Consider the following 15,925-nt stretch of genomic DNA (forward strand, 5'->3'; position numbering starts at 1 on the left):
ACTTTCTAGTGTGATGGGGTAATGCTGACAGTGATTATTTTGAGGGCTTTGCTCTTTCCTCTGTGGATGGTGAAGCCATGGCGTGTTGAGGGCCTTGCTCTTTCCTCTGTGGATGGTGAGGCCATGGCGTGTTGAGATGGCTGAGACTCTTTCCTCTGTGGATGGTGAGGCCATGGCGTGTTGAGATGGCTGAGACTATGTTTGTCTTCTCTTTCCTCTGTGGATGGTGATGCCATGGCGTGTTGAGGGCCTTGCTCTTTCCTCTGTGGATGGTGAGGCCATGGTGTGTTGAGGGCCTTGCTCTTTCCTCTGTGGATGGTGATGCCATGGCGTGTTGAGGGCCTTGCTCTTTCCTCTGTGGATGGTGAGGCCATGGCGTGTTGAGGGCCTTGCTCTTTCCTCTGTGGATGGTGATGCCATGGCGTGTTGAGGGCCTTGCTCTTTCCTCTGTGGATGGTGATGCCATGGCGTGTTGAGGGCCTTGCTCTTTCCTCTGTGGATGGTGATGCCATGGCGTGTTGAGATGGCTGAGACTATGTTTGTCTTCTCTTTCCTCTGTGGATGGTGAAGCCATGGCGTGTTGAGATGGCTGAGACTATGTTTGAATTATCTTTACTCTGTGGATGGTGCGACCATGGCGTGTTGAGATGGCTGAGACTATGTTTGTCTTCTCTTTCCTCTGTGGATGGTGAGGCCATGGCGTGTTGAGATGGCTGAGACTCTTTCCTCTGTGGATGGTGATGCCATGGCGTGTTGAGATGGCTGAGACTATGTTTGTCTTCTCCTGCATTTGGTGTTGGGAAAGAGGAGCCAGGCCATCAGCAAAGTCAATGTTGTCTAATCGTGTCCAATTGGTGTCCACTGCCATTTATTTCCTGAGCTGTACTGTAGTTGTCTTCATGAGCCAGTCAATGGCCAACAGGAACACAAAAGGTGACAATAGGAACCCATTTAGCCCTGTCCTCACATGAAAGGCATTGGTGAGTTGTTGCCCGTGTACCACCCTGCAGGTCATCCCTTCATAGGAGTTCCTGATGGTGTTGGTGATCTTCTCAGGGTCAGTGGTTTTAATGGGGTGAGTAATCAATTTTGACTGAACTACAAGCTCACAAGGTGTTGCGATGTAATTGCTCTTCAGGAAAGGTTAGGGCCAGCTGAATAGATTGAGATCTGGTCGGGCCAGTTCAGGTCAAATAGGCTCCAAACTACATACAGTACATTTCACCTATTATGGGTCCATTATTCTAACTGGCAGAGAGAGAGCTGTTCCTTCATTAATAGCTGACTCAGAGTTTGGCAGAGTCATTTCAGTAAATGATGGCAGAAGGCAATAGTCAACTGTTACTTTTATTTTATTTTTTGGACGGCTTCCATAAAGGTTATAGTCTTTGTAAGGGGAGTCAAAATCCCATGGCACAAGCTAGCCAATCTGCAACCCTGTGTGTGTGTGTGTGTGTGTGTGTGTGTGTGTGTGTGTGTGTGTGTGTGTGTGTGTGTGTGTGTGTGTGTGTGTGTGTGTGTGTGTGTGTGTGTGTGTGTGTGTGTGTGTGTGTGTGTGTGTGTGTGTGTGTGTGTGTGTGTTTGCGTGCGTGCGTGCGTGCGTGCGTGACTATGCATGTGTGTGTGTGCTCGCCCACATCATGTGGTTACACCCAGGGAACTTTCTTATTTTATGAAAGAAATAATCAAAACAGTGAGCATTCGTGTGAGGAGTCGTGTGAGGATATTGTCGTCCACTCCGTCCCTTCTGTGCATCATGGATTCCAGCCGTGTCCCTCCCTGTCCCTCGTGAGGCTGTCCCACCACATCAGGTCTTTATTAGACATCAGGATGCTCCCAACCTGCTAGGCCCCATGGGGATGCCAGCTGGTCCCAGGCAGTACCCGTTGGAAGGCACAGAGCCGATGAGGTGACACACTGTTACCCAGCACGAGCCATATACAATAAATAATGCTCACATCTGTAAAGTCCTGCCAAGTCACTGACTTTTCAAGGGACCAGTTTAGGGTGAAGGTTATAGGTTTGGAGTTAAGGTAGCCTACTTAGTACTTACACACCAGTTTTATGACTGTGCGTGCCTGTCTGACGGCCCACTGTCGCCAAGTACAATTTGTTTATTATACCTTATACTTACTTACTTACTTACTTACTGCCCTTTATGCCGGCTGGCATGTAGGGCAGCAACACAGGATCTCCACTTCAGTCTGTCCTGGGCCAGCGTCTTTATAGATCCCCAGGTGTGATGCAGGGTCTTCAACTCTCCCTCCATACATTATACACATTATAGATATTGCATTTATGCATTGTCCCGTCTAAATAAACAAATAAAGTAAAGTAAATAATCCTAACTTCACACTAACTGACTATTGTGAAGTGGGAATAATGGGCGGTTCTGTAGTTACTAGTTGGAGCTTGTAGATTGGCTACTTTCGCAGAATGTTAGGCCCCAGAATACTACGGTTCATGAAGTTGATTCCAAACTCATCCAGTGTGTAAGAGCCATTATGACCTAATGTTTTGACAATGTCACTGCAGCTTGGTCAATGTCAAGGCCAGCCCAGGTATTTAACCAGGCTCCTGATCAGGCACAGGTGTTGCCAGTGACAGACGGCAGAGGCTAACAGTTTTCCACTGTGTTCAGGAGGGCTGGTCGCCTGTGTTTGTTGCTGTTTCTTTCTTATTATTTTATCTGTATGTTGTAAAGGAAAATGACTGCCGAGAATAAAGCAAAGTTAAACATGTTTTGGAGATCAGTTTGTACTGGCACACGTAAGAACTTCCACCTGGCCGTCGGCAACCAATAGTGCCATTAATTATAGGACTTTAGGCACTACACAGTGTTTAATGTTGTGCGTGCGTGCACGACACGACTGCGTGTGACTGTGTGTGTGTGTGTGTGTGTGTTATTAGCAACTATTAGTAGCTGCTGCTCATGCTTTGATTCCTGCCCTGCACCTGTCTGCACTGCTTAGTATTCATGAATAGTTTAAACTCTATACATCAGACACACACACACACACACACACGTACACACGCACGCACACACGTACACACACACACAAAGCCTGTGTGTGTGCACAAGCACATTGGCGTGCATGAGAGCACAGTTATCGGTCGTTGCAGATGCACCATGGCATGAGGTCAGTATGGATGTGAAATGCACTGGTGTGTATTTCAGTATGTACATACTCTATGAGGGTGCATGTGGCCTCCGGCCTGGAGAATTGTCTCTTCTGCTCAGCGATAGGTTTCCTCCACTATCTCCATTTCTCTCTCTGCCTCTCCAGGTATTGTGTCTTTACTCACAGGACTCAACATCTTCTTCTAACTATTCTAATGAAAGCAAAGAGGTGGTCTAGTGTGCATCAGAGCATATTGCTAAAACCAGTGCTTATCAAACCCCAATCTGAAAATATGTAGTGCTGGAGAGACCCACATACGAGATGGCGCTGTTAAATAGTTAAAAAAATAACTAAATAAAACCTCTGAAAATAGCAGCACACAATGTGTCGTACTGCGACACGTTGTGAGCTTGTAGATTGTCTATTTTCAAATGATTAAAGTTTTTTTTTTAATATATATTTTTTGTGGCTTTCGCCTTTATTTTCTTTTGTATAGAGGGATAGGTATACAGTAGGCTGACAGGAAATGGGGAGAGACAGATGGGGGGGGGGGGGGTGACACGCAGTAAAGGCCTTCCGGATCGGGAGTCGAATCCGCGGCACACTGCCAGACTGGATTACTATTTTTGTCTTTGGACTATTCAGACTATTTAGCTCCAAACTGGTGTAATCACAGGGTTCTGTTCCCCCCCCCCCCCCAGGGCCTCATTTAGTGAAGCACTCTGACTTGTCAGGATGAGATGAGCATGCAAATGCCTTGTTTGTTTTGATGAGTTGAGTTTTCTAGATTTAGGGGATAACCACAGGCTAACAAGCAAAGCTAGGGCACATTTCACTTAATTTTGAACCTCATTATGATTTAATTATGTATTTATTATACAAACAATTTTGCGGATTGAGACAAAATGATTTTGTTTTGTCTTAGACAAAGGAGCAGTTTAGGGATTGTGCTGCTGTGAAGTCTGCTATTATTAGAACTTGATTCTAAGCTCATGAAGGGCTGTTGTTCTCTGCCATAACAACTCTACTGACAATAGTTTATGACATAATCCGATGGCCTCTAGTCACGCTTAGTTTAACCACATGAACCCTAGCGTCCCTTTTCTGGTGGTGAAAATAGCTGCGCTACAATCTCATGTGTCGAAATGTGACACGTTGTGAGCTTACAGATTGGCTATTTTCTCTGAAGAGGTTGGTGTAGAACAGGGGTTCTCAACGTTTTTGGCTAGGGACCCCCGGAAATGCTTTGGCCATGTCTCGCGACCCCCCGAAAAAGGTGGGGACCTAATCTAGACTAACATACTGTAGATCAGCAGATATATTTGATGTTCACGATGTAATGCAATGAGCTTGTAAATTGACTATTTTTTCCAAACATTTTGAACATCAAGCATTCATTTATTCATTCATTCATTCATTCATTCATTCATTTAGATGAAAGTAGTCCCATATTCTGGGGGAACATTACTCAAAAATATAAAATCTACAAGCTTGTAGATTGGCTATTTTTTGGCAAAGAAAGTGTAGACGGAAAAAAGAAGTTAAGGTAAACAGCCAAGTCAGGTCCCGTTTAAAAGTATTGAGTTGTTATTTTTTTCATTGAATCTGGACATTCATTTGAAGCTGATCTGTATTCTACGGTGGCATTTTCCTTGTCAGCCTCTGTCCTCGTTTATTCATTCTAGAGACAAACAAAGCCTGCTCACGTTAGGAGAAGCTTCGCTTGCCAATTCAGTGCCATCTTCTGCAAATAATGGCTTTTCACTCCTTATCTGAAAGTAATACTCAGAAAAACACTTTAGCTGTAAACTGGATTTGGCTGTATACTGCAAAGGCATTTATGAGATGATAAATTGCTGCTCGCTTGGTAATTTTAGTAATGATGTCCATTTCAATTGTAGAATGTTTAGTAAGAAAACATTTGTAAAACTTCTAAAACTCTATGAGAAAAGAGAGAAAAATGTATATTTAACTAAATATAAAATAATATGCTGAAGGCACTTTCTAGTAAGTCTGCCAATCGTAATCTGCCTTTGTCCAGGAGTCCAGTTATTGTAACGATGGAAGTTGGAGATCCATGCCATACCTATGCAATACCCGTTGTAGCCGTGTCAAATGGTGATTTCTGTATCTGTCTCTCTGTGTCCCTTTATTCCTATATATGGAGTTATTTGTCCCGTTGTGCCCGTGTCAGAGTACCCGTTCCACCCATCTGTTCCTTTTATTATTATTATTATTATTATTATTTTTTTTTGTTCTGTGTCAGGCATGCCCAAATATGGAGTGTTGTAATAATAACTTTGGGGCAGGCCCATCTAGAGTTTAAATGGACAGGTATCAGTCAACATGCCCATCTAGAGTTTAAATGGACAGGTATCAGTCAACTGGCCCATCTAGAGTTTAAATGGACAGGTATCAGTCAACAGGCCCATCTAGAGTTTAAATGGACAGGTGTCAGTCAACAGGCCCATCTAGAGTTTAAATGGACAGGTATCAGTCAACTGGCCCATCTAGAGTTTAAATGGACAGGTATCAGTCAACAGGCCCATCTAGAGTTTAAATGGACAGGTATCAGTCAACAGGCCCATCTAGAGTTTAAATGGACAGGTATCAGTCAACAGGCCCATCTAGAGTTTAAATGGACAGGTGTCAGTCAACAGGCCCATCTAGAGTTTAAATGGACAGGTGTCAGTCAACATGCCCATCTAGAGTTTAAATGGACAGGTGTCAGTCAACTGGCCCATCTAGAGTTTAAATGGACAGGTGTCAGTCAACAGGCCCATCTAGAGTTTAAATGGACAGGTGTCAGTCAACAGGCCCATCTAGAGTTTAAATGGACAGGTATCAGTCAACAGGCCCATCTAGAGTTTAAATGGACAGGTGTCAGTCAACTGGTCCATCTAGAGTTTAAATGGACAGGTGTCAGTCAACAGGCCCATCTAGAGTTTAAATGGACAGGTATCAGTCAACTGGCCCATCTAGAGTTTAAATGGACAGGTATCAGTCAACAGGCCCATCTAGAGTTTAAATGGACAGGTATCAGTCAACAGGCCCATCTAGAGTTTAAATGGACAGGTATCAGTCAACAGGCCCGTCTAGAGTTTAAATGGACAGGTGTCAGTCAACATGCCCATCTAGAGTTGAAATGGACAGGTGTCAGTCAACATGCCCATCTAGAGTTTAAATGGACAGGTGTCAGTCAACAGGCCCATCTAGAGTTTAAATTGACAGGTGTCAGTCAACAGGCCCATCTAGAGTTTAAATGGACAGGTATCAGTCAACAGGCCCATCTAGATTTTAAATGGACAGGTGTCAGTCAACATGCCCATCTAGAGTTTAAATGGACAGGTGTCAGTCAACAGGCCCATCTAGAGTTTAAATGGACAGGTATCAGTCAACAGGCCCATCTAGAGTTTAAATGGACAGGTGTCAGTCAACTGGCCCATCTAGAGTTTAAATGGACAGGTATCAGTCAACAGGCCCATCTAGAGTTTAAATGGACAGGTATCAGTCAAAAGGGAGACATCAAAGAGGAAGGATCAATATATGCAATGTCAGAACAGGTGAGCTCCATATATGGAGATCTAAGGGTTTGACGTTGCTGGCCAATATTGATGACATCAGGGATCTCCATATATGGGTTTAGTATTGATGACATCGCAATGACATCTAGACAGTGTATTATAGGTTAGAAATAAGTCACGTAGTAGCAAGCATGCTTAGCTGGCCGTTTCGCTCTCATTGTAAGCAAACAGTATAGCTCTTCTGCACACGGGTGGAGTGATTAAGATTCTAACGTCCCATTCTAAGGCGCGATTCATACTCCTATTTTAGAGCCGAATAAAAGTCGGTTTGGCTCTGTAGACGTCATTTAAGGTTCAGGGGGGGGGGGCACTACAGCGGTTAAATAGGAGTATGAATCAGCCCTAAGGCCTGAAGGGATGGGACTCTCTGATTGGTTCAGAAACATGCAGGCTCCTGTTTCAGACTGAAACGTCAAAATAAAAAGCCAAAAGCCATTGCAGTCTGACATGAAATAGTTAATCTATTTTAATTAGTGTTTTATCTTACCACTCACTCTGTACTTGTCGTCTTTGTTTCATCCCTACTGCAGTGTTTCTATGACAACTGAACTTGCCTCAGGGTCGATAAAGGTCTATATCTATATCTACTGTATGTGGTCTCTGGAGCCAGACGGTTGCCTCCCACAGTGTTCAAAAGCTTCCGTTGTATAGTCTGTGCAGAGAAAGCTCTGCAAAGCATTCGGGAGTAAAGCGGATATCCCGCCTTCTCCCAGCTTCCGTCGTTGCAGTTGTACTTTTGTCCTAATCTTACAATAAATGCATCACGTCTCTGTGTTACTGTGTCTGTAATCCACTTACTCGAGAACCGTTCGCCCCTCTGACTGACAAATGTGACACACGTTACACGTATTCCACACCACCACAGGGAGTGCAGTGCCCAGTGTTGAGTGGGTCAGATACACGGTTGTTCAGAACCACCACAAAAGGCTCTGGTCATGCTCTGCCAGTGGGCCTAATGAGCCTAAGTCCCCTCAACTGTACAATTCCCAGCCTCTGCCTCAGCCAATTGATTGCCTTGGCAACCCCACACCTGCCATGTGATTACTATGAGCAGTAGAGACCAGTTAAAACGGGTATCGCATACTAGGTTCCCATCTTGCATCGTTCCCAATTAGGCCAGTGGCCGACGGACATAGGTCTAGTTTAAATCTAATTAGCTGAATCATGTGTAGCTTGTTACTTAGCCAGAAACAGGAATTCCAAAATATGTTTTAAAAGATATTTTTCAATGTACTTCCGTGAATGGAAATGACGAACAGATGACAGCATCCTTTTTCGGATTTCAGGGTCTGTATAGTTCCTGACGCTCTCTAAGTATGTAGCATTCAGAGATTTTGGAATAATACGTGAGACTAATATCTATCTATGTACTTCCCTGTGTTCCAGTGGGTTCCAGTGCTGACAGACTTCCAGAGGAGGGACACCGTCTGGGGCTTTGTTCCAGGGGATGGCAGCCAGTCCATGGGCCTCCACCTGGGTGACTACAACCTGGACGGCTTCCCTGACGCCTTGGTGGTCCTTCACAACACGTCTGGCAGGTATAGCGACACATACACACTAACTAGCCCACTGCGTCTGGCAGGTATATTAGCGACACACGCATACACACTAATTAGCCCACTGCTTCCCCAAAACTGGGTCGGGAGTCGGGAACCAATTGTGGGTCATGGACACATTTTTATGGCTGTAGAGCACCGAGTCGGTAACGATGGAAGTTGGAGTTCCATGCCTCACCCGGCTATGCAATACCTGTTGTACCCGTGTCAGAGTTCCACCCATCTGTCTGTGTGCCTTTTATTTCCATACATGTACTGTATCTGTCTCTCTGTGTCCAGCCCGGGCAGAGGCCTTTTGTGGTGGTTCTGGACAACCATGGGTCCGACCGACTCGACACTGTGGGTTCAGGGGGTGTTGAACGAACACGTGTGTCGAATTTGAAGTCGGTGATGTGAACGGTTCTCCAGTTACGTGCATTACAGCCATGGTGCATTTATAGATAGATGCAAGATCGATGCAACTTTGGAACCTACATTAATAATACCCGTTGTCAACTTGTCATAGCACCCGTTTTAACTGTCTGTCTTTGTCCCACATGGAGATCTCTGTTGTATCTGCCTGTATGCCTGTGTCTGAAGAGGGCAAACTGACTGACTGTGAAAAGTGGACTGGTTAAGTAATTAATTGTCAGGTGTGGGGTTGCCATGGCAATCAATTGTCTGAGGCAGAGGCTGGGAATTGCACAGGTGAGGGGATTTAGGCTGATTAGGCCCACTTGCAGAGCCTGAGAGCAGAGCCTTTTGTGGTGATTCTGGAGAACCGTGGGTCCGACCGACTAAATACCGGGCACTGCACTCCTGCGGGGGTGTGGAACACGTGTGTTGAATTAGAAGTTGGTGGGGCAAATAGTTGTCGGGTTATGTGCATTACAACCGTACACACACACACGCCCGCACGCACGCACGCAGACACACAGAGACATGGCACATTTATAGTATGATGGCGTTATCAACATTGATATGAAAAAAAATAGTTAGGCGTGTGGAAAACTTTAGTTAAACATGCAGAGTGACACATTACTTTACCTGGGTAACATCATCTTCGACAAAGGTCTACTCGGGACACAGTTTCCAGGAATTACATTTTGGGCAGGCAAGATGTGTCGTCCCTCCGCATCAGAAGTACATTTGCATTCCAATGGGTGATTGCACTACGCGCAACGGCCATCCGCTGCCCACTAATTGTTCTCAGGTCTGGTGTACTGTACTGTACTGTACTGTACTGTACTGTACTGTACTGGACTGGACTGGACTGGACTGGACTGGACTGGACTGGACTGGACTGGACTGGACTGGACTGGACTGTACTGCTCTCTTCTCCTACAGTATTGTACGTTACTGTACTGTTCCATACTGTACTGTGCTGTGCCTTAACATACTGTACTGTACTGTAGCATACTGTGCTGTACCGTGCTGCTGTGCCCTGTGTATGTGTGTGCGCACGTGAGTGTGTGTGTGTGTGTGTGTGTGTGTGCAGTGAAAAGGGGAGGTGCCGGGGAATGAGAACGTTGGGATGCAATTTGCGTCACAGTGAAATGTTGCGCAATAACAGTGTGTTTGACAAAAGTAATATTTGTACAGTAAATATATGTGTTGCGTGGATGCAATGTAGTGCATCTGGATTCTGGGAGCGTGCAGATTTTATTTTGCATGTAGAGATGTGTGCTAACAGTGTGGTTCGGAGCACAGATAAAGGCAGATAAACGGCCATGTGCTCGTGTACCCCCTGTCTATTAGGGTAGAAGAAGGATGTGTTCACATAGCTATAATAATGGATATGCATTTACATTTTTTTATGTATCTGACCTTATAGCCTACAGTTTATTAAAAGTAATGCAACTGTTACATATTCTGTAATTCGGTTTGAATAACAAAGGTCCCCCACCCACACACCCATCATCACAACATACATAATTACTGTCAGAAATTATCAGTTTTAAGCTGATTAATGCCGACACTGTCAACAAGCTGCAATTCACATCCCTTTCATTTATTTGTCCTATTGGTTTTAATTCGTCACGTACCAACACGACATTGAAATGATTATTCTAGCTGTATTAATCCGATGGAACATGAAATGGAATTAGACTCAAACACAACATGACTTGAGATGTGTGTTTGAGTGTCTTATGTAGAACTATTACGGTAAGCTTATTAAACCTACGCATGCGTCGCCTTTCCACAGATGCCACATGTTCTCTGTTAAAATGTCTTGGATTCGCTGCAGTAGAAATGACCTGAATAGCACAAAGCATAACTCTTACCCTTAATAAACATCTGCTGTAATACCAGGTGTTTTACACGGTTTGTTGGTGAAGAAGTGAAGAATATTTAATTTGGCATTGAAAGGGAAAACATCTCACTACACTATAGCTTACAGTAGATGCACATATGTAATGTCTACAGAGAACGTCTTTTGAGTTGGCAGTGCCAGTCTGCTCTGCATTAGTGTTGATTTTGTCGACTAAAACTATGACGAAAAATGTTCGTCGACTACCTTTTTTCACAAAGGAAAACTAAATAAAAACTAAGGTATGATGACTAAAACTAACTGACAATATTTTCAACATAAAAACTAGACTAAAATGTTAGGGAGGGCAACGCTTCTTCTTTATTATTATTATTTTCAGCATGTAAATATAAAATCAGCCATTACGATACATTTTATTCAAAAGACTTTTTGTCCCACGATTTTGTAAACCATTTTTCACCCCTGTGTCAATCATCCTGTGATGTGATCCTGGGCTCTACACACCCTCCGCCAACCTAGGGAGAGCAACGGACTTAACTCATGCTTCCTTCATGCTTGAGTGTCCAAGTTGCTCCTTTACACCTGACAGGGGGGAGTTTCCCTGGTTGGATCTAGCGCGTGGAAGGAACACGTTATTCCAACCAGTTCCTTTCCCCTCCATCAGGCGTCCCGGCTGGCCAGGGGGAGGCAGTTTAGAGACCAGGATTACTGCATGTTTTTGTGAGGGTACCTACCCTAGGGGACACGGGGAGAACATGCAAACTCCACACAGAAAGGCCCTTTCGCCAACCCCGCCTTCGGGTATGGGCACTGATGACACGGAGGAGGAAACATGCCGCCAGCACCCACAGCGGCCCGAGCGGGAATCGAACCCAGGACCTTCTAGCTGTGAGGCAACAGCACTACCAACTGTGCCACCGTGCCCCTATATAAAAAATATTCTGTCAAAAGCACTGCTATGCATTCCTATGGCAAAGACGCACAAGCTGGAAATCGTTCAACTTTTAGATCTCTTTATTGTGTGTAACAACCCGGTAATTTACGTCCCAGCTCTGAGTTGTTACCACAACCATGAGAACGCTGTGCTGATAACACAGATGACAGGATATCCGAGCACAGCGATGATTGATCAGTTAGAATGTTGCGGATATCAATAAAACACTGTGTGCAAGCGCTGTGGACATGATTTCTCTGCTGTCGGGCGTGCTCCTCAGCTCAAAAAGCGCTCTTTGTTGGTCAGTTTGTTTGACTGACACATTTGTGTGTGTGTGTGTGTGTGTGTGTGTGTGTGTGTGTGTGTGTGTGTGTGTGTGTGTGTGTGTGTGTGTGTGTGTGTGTGTGTGTGTGTGTGTGTGTGTGCGTGCGTGCGTGCGTGCGTGCGTGCGTGCGTGCGTGCGTGCGTGCGTGCGTGCGTGTGTGTCCGTGTGTGTCCGTGTGTGCGCGAGTGTGTGTGAAGGACATACATGGATTATCCGGCCAAGAGATGAAGATAAGATATCTTGCACATATTATGTGTTGTAGGGGTCAGGGCTATGCTTGCCCCATGCATTCTAATGGGTCTGTACACGCCACAGGCAGTGTTGCCATATCCGATTATTGTAAGTGACTTTGGGAAAAAAAAATCTGTGAAGTTGCTAGACCTAGACCAAAAATGTGGTGCAGCGCACAATCATCAGAGTTTTAGCAGATGTATGTACCGGTCTTCTTGGCTGAATGGAATATTCGCCACACTCAATGCTCTTATAACAGCTCCTACTTTGCTCTCTTCTGTATCCACGTGGGGATACGCAGGAGAGTTTCCATGGTTGCTTTAACCTTCTTATATTCATTCGCTTTGAGCTTTGCTAGTTTGCTTTCACCTCGTTGAGGTCAACACTGTTGTCGGGATCCGTGGCTGTAGAACTGTTGCCATCATAACCGTAACTCCATCTTGCAGAGCTGTTGCTATCACACAGATTTAGTTGAGGCCGTTTCCTCAGCACCAATACGACAAAGAACAGACCTGCATCCTTGTTAAGAATGTTCTTGACAGGCTCACGAGAGCAGAAAACCCATTATTTCTGGTTTGAGATAGACTGGTTCTCGGGGTCATTATTTCTAGTTTGAGACAGACTGGTACTTGGAGTCACGTTTTTGCACACACACATGCAGCCCACTGCTCTGATCAGCTGTGCAATGAAATAAATGAATAGACCGTTGTGTATACGGTATTACGGTTAAGGTTATTGGCTCATTATGATAAATGTCTGGTTGACAGGCTGCTTAAATGAATAACATTACAGTGACAAATTGAATTCAAGCCGTGTTTTTAGCGGAAAGATAAATGGATCATGGATCATGTTCCACAATGGAGATATACAGTAGTTCTAACAGTAGTTTAGGAAAGGAACAGAACAGAGGTCCCCTACGTTTGTAACAAACAAACCCGTCTTGATCACATAACTATGGAGATCATGTGTACCGATTTGCGTGAAATTTGGATAAAATCTGAATGAGTAATATAAGAAAATGTGTTCTACATATGTCGGCCACGTTGTGGTGCTATAAAGAGCAGATATGAAGAATTTCAGGCAAAGGTTTTTCCTTGGGCTATACCAGTGGTCCTCAACAGGCGGACCACTAGAATAAAGAGTCACCGTGACCGAGAGTTGAATTCTCCGCTCAATGCCGAGCAATGCAATTAATGCTCTGAATGTGGATCGACTGATTGTGTGTGCCTGTGTATTATGGGCCGGCATGTCATGATGACAATGTTGAGCTGACTGGCTCACTACTAGCTGTTAGCTGGGGTCGCAGTGACATGTTCACACATTCAGTTGAATGTGTGAACAAAATTGGATTTTTGGAGATGAATAATGAATATTTGTCAAAGTGAAATATATTTTCATAGTCTGCACCACAGTATTGGTTGGTTGGATGGAACCCGATTTGTATAAGCTTGGTTTGACTGTACTAAACGAGGGGGGCAGCCCAACCCTGTGGGGCCCATGTGTCCCGAGACCCGCAATTGTATTTGCGCACGCATGAGACTGGACCATGGCCTTATTCAAACACATTGTACAGTGTGTGTGTGTGTGTGTGTGTGTGTGTGTGTGTGTGTGTGTGTGTGTGCGTGTGTGCGTGTGTGTGTGTGTGTGTGTGTGTGTGTGTGTGTGTGTGTGTGTGTGCACGTACATACTGATGCATACATGTACAGTACACTGTACAGTATGTTAGTAATCTTGTACAGATTGCTATTTTCCTGATTAAAAGGATTGCAGCAGTGTGTGTGTGTGTGTGTGCGCGAGCGCGTGCGTTTCAGCTCCTCATCAGATCCCTTTGTCTGGCCAGTCACCTTTTGACCCTGTGTAGAGGGGTATGATGAGAGTGACAGATTGTCCACTCTGGGTAAGGGAAAATAACTTGGCCGCATCTATTCTCATTGAATTGCATTGGCCAGACGTCCCACAGTGGCCTCTGTAGCATAGTTAAAATGCAATGTGTTGGTACTACCGTACCAGAGCTACCAACCTACACACATTTTGTGTACCAACCACGCAATTCTAGGTGTCTATACGCCTAGAATTGCGTGGTTGGTACACAAAATGTGTGCAGGTTGGTAGCTCTGCCGTACATGTACAGTATGTGCCTCATGTTAATCCATTGTAATCGACTGCTAGAAATGCAAGGCCTCAACTGCAATCTGGGTTAGCCTTTACCGCTAAGAAGTGTGACAAATGAGGGATTAATTTGATCATCTGGGAAAATGGCCCCTTGATTTCCACCAAATCCGTGTTTGAAGATATCAGCCTCTACCAAGGAATGGCACATTCCACAGTTTTATACAATATGTAGTGGGGGGTCCCTGCTTCATCTCTCTCTCTCAGATTGGCCTGCAAAATGTTAAAAGACCCCTGCATGATCTACTTGTTTCCACCGGTTTTATCAACGGAAGCTGGCAGAGATTTATTCTTTTCACTCATTCAACCTTTATTTTCTCTGAAATACATTGAGGGCAGGACCCCCATTTACTGTACAATGATGCCGAGATTACACAAGGCACAGCACAACAGAGTAATAATATTGAAATAAGAACAGAATATAATCGGGTTGTGTACTGTAAAAACAAACAAAGAACAGAGCATGAAAACATTAACGCCTTAATTAAAACAAAGACAATTTAAAACTAGAAGAAGATTCACATGCAGGATTCTAAATTGCCCTATAGGCCTAGGGGAATCAACATTTTAGGTAAAGGCAGCACTACAGCTGTCTTACATAGTTTGGTGCAGTGTTATTTTTTAAAGCAATTTTTGGTTTAATTTTTGTCACCTGAAACGCTTTAGTGTTAGTCTAGTGGTTTTAGTCAGCTAAATATCATACGATTTTAGTAGATTAATCTACAGTTGATTTAATTGACTAAAATGTATTTTGGCAGACCTTGATGGTGTCGTAATGGCTGACGAAATTGTCAATATATTTAGTCTTAGTTTAAGTCATCATAGCTTAGTTTTATTTTGTTTTATTTTGTTTCCCTCAGTGAAAAAAACGTAGTCGACGAACATTTTCGTCACAGTTTTAGTCAACAAAATCGACAAAAAAAGTTGTGCGTGCAGATTGTTCATATCTAGAGATAACCCCTACTGAGTTTCTTAGAAGATGTCAGCGGCTTCCTGGGAGGAATATACCATGTGGCTTTCTGAAGTTCTTTTCACATTGTCTCTTCCATTAGCAGTTAATCATTTAAGATGTAAGGCCATTGAATGGAAAGAGAAATCTTAATAAACTAAATGAAATGCAAAGTAAGAGAGGATGTTTTTTTGTTTCTTTAATATATGTTTATTGGTAGTAGGTTTCAACAATGTAGTACAGTTTGAACATACAATTTTTTTTTCTCCCTCACCCCATCCCTCCCCCCACAGTTATCGTCATCATTAAACAATATAAAAAATAACAATTGAGTACAGACATACAAAAACAACCATGTATATTTGACATATAATATGAACAGTAGGAAACAAAAATAATAATTTAAGCACAGATAACAAAAACAATATAAATAACAAAAAATTAAACAAAATAAAATAAAATAAAACAAAATAAATACAATTATGAGTTGGGTTATTCGTGTTCAAAAGAGTAACAAGTTATGTTGGAAAATAGTGTTGAATCGGAACGTTCTATACACAGTTCTATTGTTATGAGGGAGCAAAAAACACACGTAGTATTGGTTCAATTAGTCTGTCGGAAGTACCCTCAGATTCTCAAAGTAGGTAATGAATGGTTGAAGTACCCTCAGATTCTCAAAGTAGGTAATGAATGGTTGAAGTACCCTCAGATTCTCAAAGTAGGTAATGAATGGTTGAAGTACCCTCAGATTCTCAAAGTAGGTAATGAATGGTTGAAGTACCCTCAGATTCTCAAAGTAGGTAA

General features: G+C 43.7%; 1 protein-coding gene across 2 annotated transcripts in view; it reads left to right on the plus strand.

Moving 5' to 3' along the window:
- itfg1 (integrin alpha FG-GAP repeat containing 1) overlaps positions 1-15,925 on the plus strand; it is a 169,690-nt gene that overhangs the window by 82,025 nt on the left and 71,740 nt on the right. For both annotated transcript variants that reach the window (XR_014568920.1, XM_083759155.1), the window contains exon 10: positions 8,093-8,244. Coding sequence is in view for 1 of the 2 variants with exons in the window: in XM_083759155.1 (XP_083615281.1) it covers positions 8,093-8,244 (152 nt within the window). In the remaining variant the exon portion in view is untranslated. The remainder of the gene's footprint in view (positions 1-8,092; positions 8,245-15,925) is intronic.

Source organism: Protomyctophum parallelum (genome assembly GCF_964188405.1).
Source record: "Protomyctophum parallelum genome assembly, chromosome: 2".
Taxonomy (NCBI): Eukaryota; Metazoa; Chordata; class Actinopteri; order Myctophiformes; family Myctophidae; genus Protomyctophum; species Protomyctophum parallelum.